Source organism: Acomys minous (genome assembly GCF_964271855.1).
Source record: "Acomys minous genome assembly, chromosome: 7".
Taxonomy (NCBI): Eukaryota; Metazoa; Chordata; class Mammalia; order Rodentia; family Muridae; genus Acomys; species Acomys minous.
The window spans coordinates 65,277,812-65,294,631 of record NC_140488.1 but is presented as its reverse complement, the minus strand read 5'-3'; the positions used below and the strand labels follow the sequence as shown (position 1 = coordinate 65,294,631).

Here is a 16,820-nt window from a genome sequence, read left to right as displayed (position 1 = left end):
AGTGATGTGTGTCCAGAACTGATGGCTTAAACTGAGCAGAACTGTTGTTTTATAGAAGCCAGAGAACTAGAGTAGTCAAAGTAGAACACACGTAGGAGCAGTGAGCAAAATGTGGGTAGTTTTGAAAGCATTAAGACAGATTTCATTCTTTCTCTGTTCCAATGTACTAATTGCCACATCTTCATTAGCTGGTGGTTAGGAAATCCTGAAATCCTGCAGCTTTGGTATAATCACTCAATGTGTTCAAACTTGTAGATTTGGAGCAATTGCTCAAGTGGAAAATTGGATGATGTAGATCTCTGAAGAAGGAACTTAAGGATAAATCTCACGGTTGAATAACAATGAAATGTTTGATTCTCTCATATGAGATGACTTGTGTTCCCTTATTGTGTGAGATATTTATTTTATCTTTCCCTAGATGTTCAAATTTCAGAGGCCAGTGGGGAGACTACTGGTACATGGGGGGCAAATGTGAACAGCTCTGGAACACTCTGGACCTGATTTTAGTAGCAACATTGCCTGGAATAGCACTGGCTATAATAGTGGGTGTGGTGATCCAGATTGCCCACTACTGTAAAGGGAAGTCAAAGAAGAATGGAGACCATCACAGGTAAATTTCTAAGTACCTCAGAGAAAAGTAAAGCATCTCTCATGTGACCAACAAGTGAATCAAGAAATAATGAATGCCACTTATCATGCATGTAAATGTACGTGTTTTTTTTTCTCTACCCATCAACACTGTAATTCAAAGTCAGTCAAATTAACATTGCTAAAGTACACATATTTGGTTTAGGATTTCTGTAGGGAAAAATTTAAAAAGGGATTTTTCCAGCTTAAAAAATGCAACCAGGAACTTGTCCCATTTCAATAATTTCTTTCCACCAAGTCAAGTGTTGGCATACACCACATATTCTGCCCTGGTAGTGTGGGGACAGTGGACCAGAGCCTGCAGAGCCAGTCCATCAAACTCTCTTATACCAGCAGCACTATCTGAGACACCAACAGATGAATCTTGGCTGCAATGGGACTCTGTCTTCTTAACTAATTTCACCCCGTTGGGCTTTAGTTTCTGCAGCTACAAAACAGAAATGTTTATGATCAGGCCTACTCACTTCAGAAATGTGAGGATGATACTAAAAGCAGCAATCAGGTATTGGCTATTTATTATGCATGGCAGGATGAGTTACAAATGTTTCATGCCTATTAATTCACGTAATCCTCTCAGCAGCCCTATAAAATACTGATGAGACCACGGAGGCATAAAAAGATCAAATAACTTGGCCAAGGTTGTGGTGCCATCTGGTTACTAGGCATAAATTCCATGCTATGCTAAGGGCACCCGATGAGCTAAAACAGTGTTAAAGCTGGTAGTATACCTTGCTGCATCACCCTTATTTCTTTACATAAAACAAACTCTATCTCTTATAGTTTTCAATGCTTCTGAACTTTAGAAACATAAGGGTTAAATGGCAATGTATAATCTCCTCAAGTTTCTATCAGTTAGTTACAATTATCATTTACTTCACTATCATGCCTCTATGAAAAAATAATGTTACTTTTCTTCCAAGCACTGTGAGGATACTTTGAAATATTAGTCATAAATGGGGAGTGTCAGGTACTGTTTGACTCATATTGATAACATCTGGGTTTCAACTTTCAACAAAATCAACAACTTGGACTGCCATAGATATTTTTCTGTAGAAAGAGTAAGATTAAACTCACCAATCATTTTGTCGTTTTAAAGTTCCAATCTTTGTGCCATTATTCCATATTCTTTAAACTCTATATGGTATACATATATACATATGTGTATTCATATGTTTATATAAGTGGTACGTATAATAAATTTTAACATTAATTTTGTAAAATGAAATAATGTGAAGAATTTCATATTATCAGTTGGTATAAGCTGTAAACCCCTTGAGACAGCAAGGAATAATTATAATTACAAGTAACACTTATGCAAATCACTTTAAAAATACTCTCTGTAATGTTCCTATCCCAAGGTTCATTGTTTGATTTATCATTTTTATGTGTATGTGTGTCTGCATATGCAATGTGAAGGCAAATGCCCATAGAAGATAGAAGAGGGCATCAGACATCCTGGAGCTAAAGTTATAAACAATAGTGAACTGTCCAACATGGTTGCTGGGAACTGGATTTGGGCCCATTTGAAGAGCAGCAATTGCTTTTATCCACTGAGCACCTGACTCCGAGCCCCTATTGCTTAATCAATGTACATACATCCCAATTCTCTTTCTTTTGCTGATGCTGTGACCTTGAGTAAACCAAAGTTCACTATATATTCTTCATTTTTCTGCGAGTTAAATGAAATGATTAATAGTATTTAGCAAGATAGACAAAACCGAAATCTTAGCAAGATAGTAGTAGTCTATATAAATATTTAAGCTACTTTATTTGCTTTACTTAACATGATTTTAAGTTTGAGTTCCTTTTTATAGCTCTTTTATTATCTGAATTGTGAATTGATGAGATAACTCTGAATTTACTCTGTGAGATTCCTTAGCTTAGTGAAAAATGTAAAGATTCTTAAACCTGAGTAGGGTTCACACCTCTTTGCCACAAATCACTAAGTAGGTAGCCCAGGAGAGTTTTCCTTCTATTGTTGGGCCTTAGGTTTCTTACGAAATTGAATTTAAAACACCCAACTAGTAAGCTTTCTGTAATATTGAAAGGAGGATGCAATTCTTCATGTAATATCCTGCTTTCTAAAACTTATTTTCAATTTCATATTTAAAAAAATGGATTAATGATAAGAAATGGATATATAAATATGTATATGTACAATAATATAGTAATGGTCAAATCAATAGGGGAGACATATGGATATATGCTGAAATTCCTTCTGACTTTACCATAGTCTGAAAGTTTTTCTAACAAAATGTATAAAATCAGATGAAGTAAAGTACCTAGATCATGAAATAGACTTGACAGATTGCAATTTTTATCAATTCTTTTTCTTGAGTATAGTCTTAAAATGGAAGCATTCATTATGTACTTTCAAAAACAACTATTAAGTCATTGTTCTACAACCAATTATGCAAATGCTTTATCCTATCTGAGTTGTGTTTTTTATTTTTTTATATGCCAGAGAAGAGAGGAGTATGTCAGCACTGCGACCTCAGCATAACTCTGCATATCGTTTTGGTACTGATAGGAATCTTCCTCAACCTAATCAAGGAGAGGTAAACACTGAAACTCATTTGTCAAATAAACTAAGTTTACAGAAGGCATCAAAGTCAGGAATGCCATAGAGAATGAGTCCAGAGCTTTCCAGTGTTAAAAGTAAGTTTTATCATAAGATAAAATTACACAAATATGGGAAGGTTAGTGCCAGGCAATATTTCAAATATCGATAGAGTACAGGCTAGGACTTCAGCATTGACCCTGGAAATGGTTGTTGTTGTTGTTGTTGTTGTTGTTTTAACCTCTTCTATCATTTCCTTCCAAGTAAAATCAAGTTAAAATATATATCACAAACAGGCTTGGAGAAAGCTAAAATATATAGTGTGTGTGTGTGTGTGAGAGAGAGAGAGAGAGAGAGAGAGAGAGAGAGAGAGAGAGAGAGAGAGAGAGAGAGAGAGATGGTTTGCCAGAAGAAGGCAAAAACATTATGAGTAAAAGGCCAAGACTTTGGTCTAGATATTAAAATCTAATATCCAGTAATATTTCCAATTGCCCAGGCCATTTAGAAGAAGTCATTTGGAGATCTTGGAGACTCAGTGTGTTTTAGGGACTACTCTGAATAAAAAAAGTAAAAGAAATCTTGCTGTCACATTAGATCACAAGTATAAGAGGTGTCAGAAATAGTGTTGTCCAAGCAAATCACAAGTGCCATGAAGTAATCTTCTTTTTATTATAGAATTACAAACTGTGTTGAGATTAAATAACCTCAAGCTCAGTACTGTCTTAATATCAAAGCCACTTAAACAATGGGACACTAAAACATTTAACCTAAGCGTTTGTTGAATGAAGGATTTTTGCTGAGTTATTTTCTACTTAAAAATCAAACAAATTAAATATTTGAACTTTAAAATAACAGCATTAAAGATCTGTTCCAAACATCTTTCAAAAAGGAAGATTAAACTACTCTGGATGAATATCCTAATGTAGGTATTGTTCATATGTTTCAAATGATATTCTCTAAAATTATCAAATGGCTTTGGCAGGCTGTTTTTCTCTGAAGTGAGCATTTGTTTTGTAGGAAGAAACTATGAATTAGAGAACTTAGCATACAAGACACACTTTTCCATCTCTAACAATTCACTTGTTCTTAGCCTCTATAGTTATGTCTGTAACCTATCTAGTTTCCAAATCTCTGAGTTGACTGCATTATCTCTCCTTCACTCTCATCTTTTATAAAGTGATCTGGACATTCTGTGTTTGGCTAAAACTCATGAGAAAATGCTTATCAGGTAGGTTATATGCGTTATATACTATTTTCATTTCTTCCTCTCAACCTTTCTGTGGATAAAGACTATTGCTATTATGTCTACCTAAGTGTTTATATTCTTAAATGTTGTTAATATTTCCTTGGCTGGGGAAGCCAAAAATGATCCACTGTGTCTTTCCCAACCTAGCACAATCTTATCTTTAAAATTGTTTTCTAGTTTGGAGACTTTAGAAAGTAGAAATTGACTAATCAGTTAGCTACTTAATAAAGAACTGGAAGACTTTTACAGACTTCAGCTGTTTAGAAAGATGTCTAGATACACTATACTCTAATTATACATTTGAAATATTGCCTTTGATAATGAGGTCTCAGATTATAAATATCAACTTGTTTCCACAGATTCAAATATAGCTTTCCATTGATATTTTCTTTACTCAGCTAGCTAACTCAGTATAAACAGAAAATCCTTGAAGTGTCTACATTATATTTTTCCTAATTTAATTAATTAGATTTAAGAGAGTAGTGGTAAGATTTTATATTTGCTATTTCTATCTTCACCTAACTCCACCCTCTTTCGAAGTTGTTATAATTCTAGCATTACCATATAATTAGAAAGTCCATTGTATTCTGAATCTTTGACAGCAAAGCATGTATGCTGAATAATTTAGTCCTACAGGAATTCACCACTGTGTTTTCTGGTTATTTGGGGGTTTTGTTCTCATCATAAGTAATTAAAATTAATTTGCCTTTTTAAATAAGCTTACTTGCTGGAATACTTGCCACAGAATAAACATACTTGGATCATTTTCATCAATGAAAGTGTACAATAAATATATTGGAGCATTTTGTATTTATTTTGCATTTGCATTTTCTATATTAGAACTTCAGAAAATGAATATATAGTGATATAACTCGACGACTAAAGCATAAATATCAACACTGGATGATAAGTGGTCTCCTTAAAAAGTTATATGGGATAAACTGATAGTTAGATTTTCTAAATTCAGTTGCCAACTTTGTTATGTTTACAAATTTAGTAAATTCAAATCAAGAGGTAATAAGTTAAGGAAATCACTTATTGTCATGTAATTGTGGTGATTTGAAAGAAAATAGTTCTTTTGGGCTCGTAGGCAGTGGCACTACTAGGAGGTGTGGAATGGCTGGAGTAGGTATGGCCTGTTTGTCACTGAGGGTGGGCTTTGACATCTCATATGCTCAAGAGGGGCCAAATATGACATTCTCTCTTCCTGCTGCTGCCTGATTAGGACGTAGACCCCCTCAGTTCCTTCTCCAGCTCCCTGTCTGCCTGCATACCACCATGTTTCCCATTACAACAATAATGGATTAAACCTCTGAAACTGTAAGCCAGCCCCACTTAAATGTTTTCCTTTATATCAGTTCTCATGGTCATGGTGCCTTCTCATAGCAATAAAATCCCAAGACAATAATATATGAAAACATATAATTAATTAAATATTCCTTATATACATGGTACTACTATTATGATTAATGCTCTCCTTAGAAGTCAATATCATTTCAAATAGTTAAGTAATGCCCCTCTATCATAACCAGTTCTGTGAAAATTTCAGTAAACTAAATATCACTGCTGCATTTTCAATATGCAACATCGCTGTAAATGGTTAGTTATTATTTTATTGATATATAAATAACTAAAACTTTATCATTTGTCACTTACCTAATTAATGAATTTCTAAAGAAAATCTACTATGTAAATCAACAAGGCAAGATAGCTGCTTTGCCATGGTAAATTTGTAGTCTTTCTTTCTTGAGGCAAGGTTGCACTTTGTAGGCTTGATTGGCCTCAAGTTTATGGCATTCTAGACACACTGAAGAACCTCATTAATTGAAAACTCCTTGTAGTTTTCAGGTCAATAGTGAAACTGGAGAAATCTAAGTAAAACTGTTTAAAACTTCAAAACCAGTCTCCTGCTCTGGTGAAAGGCAAACTGTTTGGCTTACAGTCTTAAGCTTATATTTAAATCAGAAACAACAATTAGCCAAATTGGGTTACGATTATCTCCATTTTTATTTAAAACTCTCTGTTTTGTACAAAGCTGGGATTTGTGCCTTGAAAGAAATTGAGAATTTCCACATAAATGCACTAACACTGGAAAGGTGATTAAGGAAACTTGCACCATCCTATAGAGAAACAAAGGGACCAACTCTCTAACAAGTGGTCTTCTAATCTCCACATAGTCCTTTGATGTGCTCCTCCACACAAGTATACAAGCACATTTAATTTAAAAAATTAAGAGTGGCAAAACATTTTTCTTGAAAAAAAAAAACCATTGACTTAGAAGTCTATTGTAAAATGCGAAACCTGCAAAAAACAAGCGGTTATAAGGTAAAATTAATTTAATATAAGCGTTGTTGGGTTTGGTGGTGCATGCTTTTTGTCGCAGCATTTGGGAGGCAGAGGCACCCAGTTCTCTCTGAGTTTGAGGTTGGTCTAAGAGTTCCAGGACAGCCAAGGCTATATAAGTGAGACCCTGTCTCAAAAAAAGATGTTTAAGAAAAAATAATATTTAAGATAAAAGGAAATAATTTTCCTCCTGTTAGAGGTCAAGCAGAGAATTAATCATAACTTCATATGTTTACTTCTGTTAGCATTACCTATTATAACCACTAAACCAAACAAATTCATGAATACAAATGTTATGTTAATTCATTAATAAGTGAGTGGTTATGTACCATATGATTTATATTGCTACATATATAGTATCATATATTTTCAGCTTTTGTGGTTGATTTGGTCAGCAAATATTATATTAAGAAAAACTTGTGTCCACGGGGAGTTAAAACTAAGAGATATTAACAATAAAATGCACTCATGGTTTTAATTAATACATGCAAGCAAGACACTAGTAAAAAGAGGTTCAAATATGGGACTTGGAACAAATCAGGGTTCACATACATCCTTTCTGAATTGTAATCACAAAAGACAGAGCATTTCTTAAAGGCATGTTAGTGGTATAGTTAAAATAAATGTTTTTCTTATTGATTTCATTTTTAAGCTTATATGATTAAATCCATGAGGAATATTACAGCTTGGTTGTGAACATCTTATAGTAGTATCAACGCATTATTTAACTTCCAATTTTCAATAATGTTATTGAAATATGGTTAATGAATGGAAATTTGTGATCTGCAAAATCATTCAAATATTTTCATGTTTACAAAATGTTCTCTTTCCAATGATTCTGTTCAATATTAAAAATAGTGGTTTTACCCTTGGAGGAGTTATACATATGAGAGTGCAAGCACCCTAAGGTTGACCAGAAAAAAAATGATTCAATCAGGAACTTTTATCATATCTAACTAGTGCCAGTTATTTTCCAGTTGCTATGTAAACATCTGAGTTTGCCACTGAGTTTATCTCTTAGGACAATTCTTCACGAATCTTTCACTAAATCAACCAGCAGCTCCTCCCTTCAATCCCAGAAAGGCAACTTTTTTTTTTCAAAATGATGTTAAATAATGTTCTTGAATCCAAAGTATACAATGAGCATGCTTGGTCTAAATGGCCTCTGATTTTTTTACCCCTACCTGAGGTCCCATTGCCAAGAGTGTGAAGTTTAGGAAATATGGGTCCTTTGATAAAAAAATAAAAACATTTCTTACTATTCCCTCCATATTATACATTTTCCTTTAAATTTAGCCAGCACATGTTGACCATTTGAGCTTCTAGTAACAGTATGTAATTTATATAAGCCCACCTTGCTAGGGTTTGTCCCTTGACTGAATGATTTTCTGGCCCAACTGGTATATGAGGTTTTTACCCTACCAGAAATTATATTTTCTTCATCACAAGGAGCTTTCTCTTACCTTTCCTGCTGTTTTATCATCCCCTTTACTCTAAACTGTCATTGTAGAATTGGGGCAATGATTTGATATGGCTTCTTCCCACTGGGTGGGATCATTGAGGAAGGCTGTCAGGATATCTCTCCAGTGGGCCTATCTGAAAGACCCTCCAAACTCACAACATTCCACTTATAGTATTTAACAAGCATTTCTTTTGCCATAAGTTAATAATAGAAAAATTCCCTCTTTACTTGGTAGCACACAAATTCATTGGATAAATTAAAATTTTATCTTTAAAGCTCAACTTTGGTGTTTTTAAATTTTTCTCTATCATCTAATAACACAACACACACACACACACACACACACACACACACACACTCTTACTCTCTCTTCAAAGATGTGAGGTGCCCACTAGGTGTTGCTCTAGGCTACCTAGCACTGACTTGTGTAGTTAATGTCAGGGTGCAGATTTACAAGTAAACCTAGAATTTGTATTTCATGGAAAAATGTGGTAATGTATAAGATTATAGGCTATTGAGACAGAGGATTAGAACTTAGCCATTTTTGAATAGTTGAGAATTCTTATTTTCAGACTATTTGGGGTTAAATTAATATTAAAATATATTTTGGGTATGAGATTGCTAAATGAAATAATGAAATGGGGCCTGGAGTATAGTTAGCAATCTACAAATGGCATCTGTTACTATTTACAGTAAGCAAGTAAAACTTGTATGTAGAACTTTCCTACTAGGAGAAAAGTAGTGTGTTGCATCATCTTTGCATTCCAGAGGCTATGAGTACACACAGAATATCGGAAGAGCTCTGAGAGCAGAATTGTGTTGCTAATATGCCCTTTGTACTAAAATGTAATGCATGGACAAAGGGGGAATGGAGAGGATGGGATAATAAATTATCTGTCAAAACTTTCAACTTCCATTTGGAAATTATTCCAGAGTAAGCATGAGATGTGGGCCTAATTCTAGAAAGTATATAGTGAGATAAAGTACAATGATAGTATACTTGTCAGAGCTTGCATCTCTATACAAAGATAGGAGTTTAATTAGTATCTTATGACTTCTTGTTGCCTCAGCAAATTCGCTTATCTCGCTGATATAATCATGAACATATGAAACTAAATCTCATCACCCACCCTGATTGGATATATCAATAATGTCATAAAACTATAACAAAAACAACCACAATTTGCTGCAATTTGCTGATGGCAAGGTGGTTCATTGTGTGGCACTTAGTTCATAACATGTCATTCTGGCTGCTAGAAACATAATTATCTTTCAGTTGTTGATGGAGTATGATTCATAACCAACTGGACTTCAATCCAGTATAGTTTCTCTCAGATGTAAGGGCAAAGGATTAATCCTCTGTATCATTTCTCCACGGAAGGAAAATGGTAGACATTTCTCATTAAATCTTAATTAAAGTGGACCTGGTAATAGACGGTAACATTGTCAAGGATCAATGGCTTTGGAACCTTTTATGACCCAAGCTGGACTAAAATTAATTGCTAATTGGTAGCTGCCTTTGAGAAAACCTGATGGCACTATATATAGGAGCATATAGACAATCTAGTAAAAGATATTATCCTTTTTGTCTTCTACCTTTGCTCACTGATAGTCTGCGATGAAATCATGACCCACATTTTGATCATATATATTAATAAAGCTGGAAACTTGGGACACCAACAATGACAGGAACACATTTTAAATAGTCCTCCAAATATGCTTTAATTTGAATATGCTGTTGTAATCTTGTTGGATATGAATACTGTTTCTCGGTGATTATTGACTTATACCAATTAACCTTCTTGGCAAGTTATCTTTTTATCTATGTGATAATGACCTAATCATTGTATCTGGCCCCCAAAACTTTGAGTAGTGTGCCTGAGTGTTTGGACATCAAATTCTAATATCAATCAAGGAAATCTCAGAGTATTACACAGCAAATTAGTAGTCAATCCTGGAGTCAGATCCTCTAAGACCAAGGGGCACCTAAGTGTTGGTGTACTAACTCCATGGTTAATATTTGAGTAGCTACTTTTCATACTGTGTTAGAGATCTTGTCTGTCAATGATTCACGAAGTTTGGAAGACTCTTGTGAAATGATTTGACATTCATAGTGCTCTTCTTGAACACCAGAAGCCAGGACACCCCATGTACGACTAGTCTTGTACACTGTGTTTATATTAGACAACTACAACTATTAAGGAGGATCCAGGTCTCCTCAATCAGATAATTTAAAAATTACCTATACACTTTATAGCAGATAAACAAATGTAGTATCCCAAGATACTCTTCTGGGGTATCAGGTTGTATTTGCCAACTGGGCAATTTCACTAGTTGTTATTATATATTGTATATATAAAAATGCATGCAATAGTAATTAGTCAAAAGAGGCCATGAATATTAAAGAGATCTGGGAGGGTCATATATGATGGCTTGGAAGGAGGGAAGGGAAAAGAGAAGTGCTGTAATTAAATTGTAGTCTCAAAAGTAAAAATAAAAATAATGAAGTGTGTTTTCTTTTATTATATTATAAACCTATTTTATGTTCTTTCTGAATTTCTCTAAGATTTTGACAATAGATTCTTTTCTCATACAATACATCCAGACCACAGTTTTCCTTTCCTCCATTCTTCCCAGCTCCTCACATCACCATTTCTTCTCTCCCCAAGATCCCCTCTCCCTCTGCTTCCTCTTCATAAAAGAGCAGGCCTCCAAGAGACATAAAGAATGTTTTATTTTAAACAAATACTCACACTTCGTAAATTCACTACATTTACCAGTAGATGGCAGTGATTACATATCAACCTTCTCTCAGGTTTTAGGAAAAGCCTATGTGAAAATTTGTCTTCATTTGACAATGAATGGTATAGATAGTACTTGTAATAACTTGAAACTTAAATTGTGTAAATATTCTTCTGAAGTAGTTGTAGCAAAAGTGAGAGAGCTCATTCGGTAAAGCACTGGTTGCCAACCCTGACTATTTGAGTTTCACTGCTAATTCACTAAATGAGAGAACTGCCTCCTGTGATTTTTCCCTCTGACCTCCACTTGTGTGCCATGGAATACACCTCTCTCTCTCTCTCTCTCTCTCTCTCTCTCTCTCTCTCTCTCTCTCACACACACACACACACACACACACACACACATACACACACACTCAAGCATGCAACACACACACACATATATAAATGTATGCATACACACACTAATGCACGCATGCACACACAGAGAGGTAAATAAGTAAAGTGGTTTTTAATACATTAAACTCTTTCTCATCAGTAATTAATATTTTCATAATCACAATTTTCTAAAATTCATAAAACTTCCTCAGACTATAATATTACTAAATAATAATGCAAAAATTAATAAATGGAAGGAAATTAGGCTAACAGGAGGCATGTTGTAGAAGATTCAAAAACTTGCTGTGAGGATCTGTGTAGGACACTGCAATATGCACAGGTTGTTTTTCTTAGTTAACAAAACCAGCATGTTCGTATTGAATCAGAGGCTATGGGAGGTGGTAACCTTGAGAGCTTTAGGGCTCCATTTGCAAAGTTTTTTTCTACACACTAGAAACTGTTTATATTTTTGAGTTAGGAAAAAACAAACAGCAAACCTTACCCAATATGCAGTTTAAATACTTTAAAAGTGTTAAAGGTTGCAAAAGAAAGAATCTAAATTTTGTGTGTACACATGTGCATATTCATGTGCTTGTGTGGGTGCAGGTATGTACTCAAGTGTGCGTGATTGCTTGTGTGCATGCATGTGCATGCATGTCTGCTTACAAAATACTTTTGCATGCATGCTTGTGTATGTGTATGTGTGTATGTTTGCATGTTTGTGTGTGTGTGACTATGGAGACCTGAAGACAATATCTATCTGGCTACTGTTCCTTATGGATCACATACCACCACATTTATAAAAGATGAGTTCTTTCATTTGCCTGCAATTCAACAAGTAGGCTAGTATGGGTGGCCACCAAGTCGCCTGCCTTTGTATCCCCAAACAAGGATGGCATGTATGATATCTCATGCTTTGGTTCATGTATGGTTTTCATATCAAACTCAAGTTTTTTCTTTGTCATTCAGGGACTTTATTGACAGAACCATCTCTTGAGATCAGTCATGTAGTTTTTAATTAATTTTGTGTGTATGAGTGTTTTCCCTGCGATTGTGTATCTGCATCACATGGGTGCCTGGTAACTGGAGAAGTTAGAAAAGGGTGTTGAAATTCCTGGATCTGCAGTTAGGGGTGGTTGTGAGCTACCTTGTGTGGGCTGGGAAGTAAACCTGGTTCTTCTGCAAAGATGGGCCATTCTCTTGGTCACAGAACCCTCTCCAGCTTCAGGGACCTTTTTTTTTTTTTAAACTGGATGTAAGATTTATTACTGAACATGACTTGGTACGGTACATAAAAGCATCAAAGTAGAAGCCCCTCAGGAATGCAGGAGTTTCTACTTGTCCAGGGGCCCATGACTGGGGATATATTTGTCCCCACAGCCATCAGAAATGATCCACTTCTCAGCAACCATGTCTTCAAATCCATTTGCATTAAACTTAGTGAAGCCCTACTTTTTTGAGATGTGTATCTCCTGGCAGCTAGGGAGTTTGAACTTGGCTCAAAAAAGAGCCAATCACATGCTCTTTATTCTGCAGCTTGATGTGGATGGACATGATGACCTGGCCAATGTGAACCCTGGTCACTGTGTCCTGAGGCTTCCCAAAGGCACCACACATACCTGTCTAGAGCCTGTCAGCCTCCAGACTGACAGGTCGTTGGTTAGGATGACATGGAAATATGAAAGCCTCTCTTGAATATGAAAGCCATCCTAGCCACAACTCTTCACCGTGTATTTGTTGGAACAAATAGAGGCAACCTCCAGTGCCTCAGAAGAGTTGTTCATTTTCATCTGATACCATGTGGCCACAAAGTGGAAATTCATCAAATTTTACCTTCTTCTGTCCCAAGTCAAAGATGTGGATTTCAGCATCAGGGACATCCAGGTAGAAATGAGACTTTGAGTACTGCTTGTTCTTACAATATCTGTAACACTAGGTGGGTGGCAGGTCATGATAACAATAGGATAGTAGGTGGTCACCACACCAGAGGAAAAAAATCAGGAATCTACTTTTTTCAAAAAGCTCATGAACTGTTCATAGGGTATCAAGTCTCTTCTTGGTAACCTGCTGTCCTTCCTCTGAGTGCCACCAGGTCTCCCCCTCCAGGGGATATGGTCAAAGGTGAGGCACCAGATGTAACAAGAATAAATTAATAAAGGAGAAAAAATGCAAAAAAAGAAAACAATATTAAAAAAAAAAGGTCATGAACTGAAATTCGAGTCTTACCAGCAACAAACTTTTCTATTGGCCCATTCTTTCAAATTACCTAAACTTTAGTTTTTAAAATTATATTACTCATTCACACACATACATACACATACTACTTTCAATAAATATACCAAGTTATTTCAATTTAAAAAGAAAAAGAAATGTGTGGTTAAAGTCTCTGAGCTTAATTAAAAGATATACCACCAATATATATTATTATTTTAATAAAAGTTTTATTGATTTGCATCAAACAAAAGTATTTTAAAACAAGATTAAACAAAGAAAAACTAGGACAACAGAAATGATGAAAAATACAACTACCTTATTAAAAAGGTAAACATAATTTATAGGAATAAACTCACCAATGTATTAGTTACATTATTTAGGCTCAAGGTTTTTTTTAATCCCTTACTTTACTTTTTCCATGTTTTTCAAGATTTCAAATGAAACAGTGCTTTCTTGTTGTTCTTGATTTATTTTACTTTGTATAAGGCTCCACAGTTTTGTCTAGGTTGTACCAAATGACAAAATTTTATTTTTAATAGTCTAGTATATGTAATTTAAAAACTTAACAAATGTTTGGGTTCAGTGAAAAGGCAATATTGTTGTAAGGAGAAATAAATTAGTGCTGCAACTATGGAAAACACCATGCAGGTTTTCAAAAATTTATATCGTCACCTCCTTGTAAATACCTACAATAAATAATTGAAATTGCTATTATGAAGAAATGTATTTATTTCATCATTATTCATGGTAGTCAGTATATAGATCATCCCTTTAAATAAATACTTGACCTCTAGACTCTGTGCTTAACAGCATCAGAGGAAATGTTCTGTACATACTATACTTAACAGATGATTAAAAGTATAGATAGAGTATTTTATGTGAAAGAGGGCCTATATTACAGCTACATAGACTCAAAAGGCTGAAACAGAACTGATAGCAAAGGCAAACATCACCTCAATGTAGTGTATTAAGTTTCTCATAACTGAAACAATTAATAACATATTGTTCCAGTGAGAGGGAGGCAGTCCTCCCAACCAAACTATAAATATTGCCAATGAAGGTTAAAAAATGGCACAAAAGAAATCTTCAGGTGAAGGTGCAGATTAAATGGCAGCTCAGATCGTCAGCTCTACGAATCTGTATGTATACTTTTTCTGCATGCCACACTTGAAATTTGATTTAACTTCACATGTGAAAGATCAAAAAGGTGTGTGTGCCTGCATGGATGTTGTTTTAAAATTAGTTCTTAAAGAATTTTCTACAACATGTTTAGATCACAATCACTTCCTCTACTGTTCCCAGATCTATTCCCCCATTTTGTGTCATTTTTCATAAATCCCATTGAGTCCTATTCACACTGCCCACATATTCTTGGATATGTGGCCTTCCAAAAGAAAGTCGTTAGCTTACATCTTTTCTGAACTCTGTGTTCTCAGCATGTTAAATGGCAGGGCTACTCTTTGAAGCTCATTTTCTAACAAATAGCCTTTAGTTAAATGAAGATTATCTTCTGAGTCCTACTCATTGAACAGACTTCACTGAACACTGTAGAGATTATCACTGATTTAAAAAGTTCATTCTCAGGAAGAACAGCATCAAATGGTCGTGTGGAAGAAATTAGGTGCTTCTTTGGCAAATACTTCCTCTAACCCTATGGTAAACTAAATTTAAATAGGTTTTGTTGTGGAAACTTGACATGTATTATTGAAAGTCTAAGTTTTTTACTATCAAAATAGTTCTTAAACAATTTCACACAAGTATACAATGTATATTGACAAATCTCATCCTGCCCTCTCCCAACCATTCCACCACTTTTTCCCTCCTCCTACCCCACAAATCTCTCCCTCCTTCTCTCATGTTCATATTTTATTTTGTTTTGTGATCAACGGAATTATACAAGGGCTATTTGCATGATCATGGGTTTGACACTATCCTTTGAAACCTGCTGGGCTCAGCAGAGGGTATACAACTAAGAATGGGGCTCCAAACCCCAGAGGCGACCAATAGTTCAGAAGTAAAGGGGACAATAAGTCTTTCCTCTTTCCCTGACTAACTGTTGATAGCCAAATTTTATATGAGCCTAAGACAGGTGTGAGTTAATGATTGCAATGGTTGTGTCAAATCTAGCATATTAAATTTCGCAGCCCTTTATATTTATATCACAGCTCTTAAATACTTCCTGCCTATTCCTCTGCAGTGTTCCATGAAACTTAGAGAAGGTGATAGAAATATTTTATTTAGAACTGAGGCAGTGAACTGAACTTTTACTTGTATTCAATATCTTGGACTGCCATGAGTCTCTACATCACAACTGTTCATTGTAAGGAAAGGCTTCTCTGATCAAAGCTGGGAACAGCTTTTGTTTTTTAGCCTAAGAATAGACACTTAAAAGGTAGTTTTATGCCATGTCAATTTACTTACACTACAGTAATGTTTTCCACCAGGGCCTGCAATCTGCCCAGACCTAAACTGTTAACAAATCTTATAGTACAAGACATGTAGTGCTTAATTGAGAGGGCCTCAAAACCAGTCAGAAAGATGTTAGTTGTCCCCAGTGAAGTTCCTATTGCACAGCTGGGACTATAATGCCTGACAGATTGGTCTTCGGATACTGGTTGATATTTCTTATGACCAAGGTGTAGAGTATTCTAGTTAGGGCTCTAATAACCATAACCAAAAGAAACTTGATGAGGAAAGCGTTTATTTGAATTACATGTTTGGAGCAAAGTCCTTCACTGAAGGAAGCCAAGTCAGGAACTCAGGCAGTGCAGGAACTAGGAGGTGATAAATGAAGCAGAGATTATGGTGAAAAGCTGCCTACTGGCTTCTTTTCCCAGCTCACACTCAGTCAGCTTTCTTATATAGCCCAAGAAAATGCCAATATGTCAATCTGATGAAGGCACTTTCTCAATTTAGTTTCCTCTTCTAAGATAATCCTGGCTTGTGTCAAATTGACAGTAAAATAAAATAAAGTAAAATAAAATAAAATAAACAACCAGGACAGGTGTCTTCAACAATACAGTCTTATCTCCTAGTTCTGGCATGCAAGCCAAAGGATTGACAAGAGCCTGTATTGTTTTGAGGACTTCTGGGGCTTCCTTGACCATGTCCAGTGGCAGTATCTCACCCTTGAGACTGGGAAAATGTTCAGTAACTCATCATTTCTTGGAGCAGTGCCATTCAGCTATGAAAGAAAATTAAATATTTCATATATGAGTTTGATTCCCA

General features: G+C 35.3%; 1 protein-coding gene and 1 pseudogene across 3 annotated transcripts in view; one reads left to right on the top strand and one right to left on the bottom strand.

Moving 5' to 3' along the window:
- The window catches only part of LOC311601388 (uncharacterized protein), a gene marked incomplete at its 5' end in the record, with an annotated part of 44,494 nt that overhangs the window by 10,973 nt on the left and 16,701 nt on the right, over positions 1 to 16,820 (top strand). The window contains 2 exons of one of the 2 annotated variants that reach the window (XM_084788795.1): positions 419 to 610; positions 3,113 to 3,206. In XM_084788795.1, the coding sequence (XP_084644921.1) occupies positions 419 to 610; positions 3,113 to 3,206 (286 nt within the window). Of the gene's footprint in view, positions 1 to 418; positions 611 to 3,112; positions 3,237 to 16,820 lie in introns of both variants that reach the window. The other variant, XM_084788794.1, reaches the window with a different exon arrangement.
- Positions 12,713 to 16,699, bottom strand: LOC311601994 (large ribosomal subunit protein uL16-like; annotated as a pseudogene). Its single transcript has 2 exons — positions 16,613 to 16,699; positions 12,713 to 13,310 (listed from the first exon to the last, which is right to left on the bottom strand). The product of its transcript is annotated as a large ribosomal subunit protein uL16-like (transcript).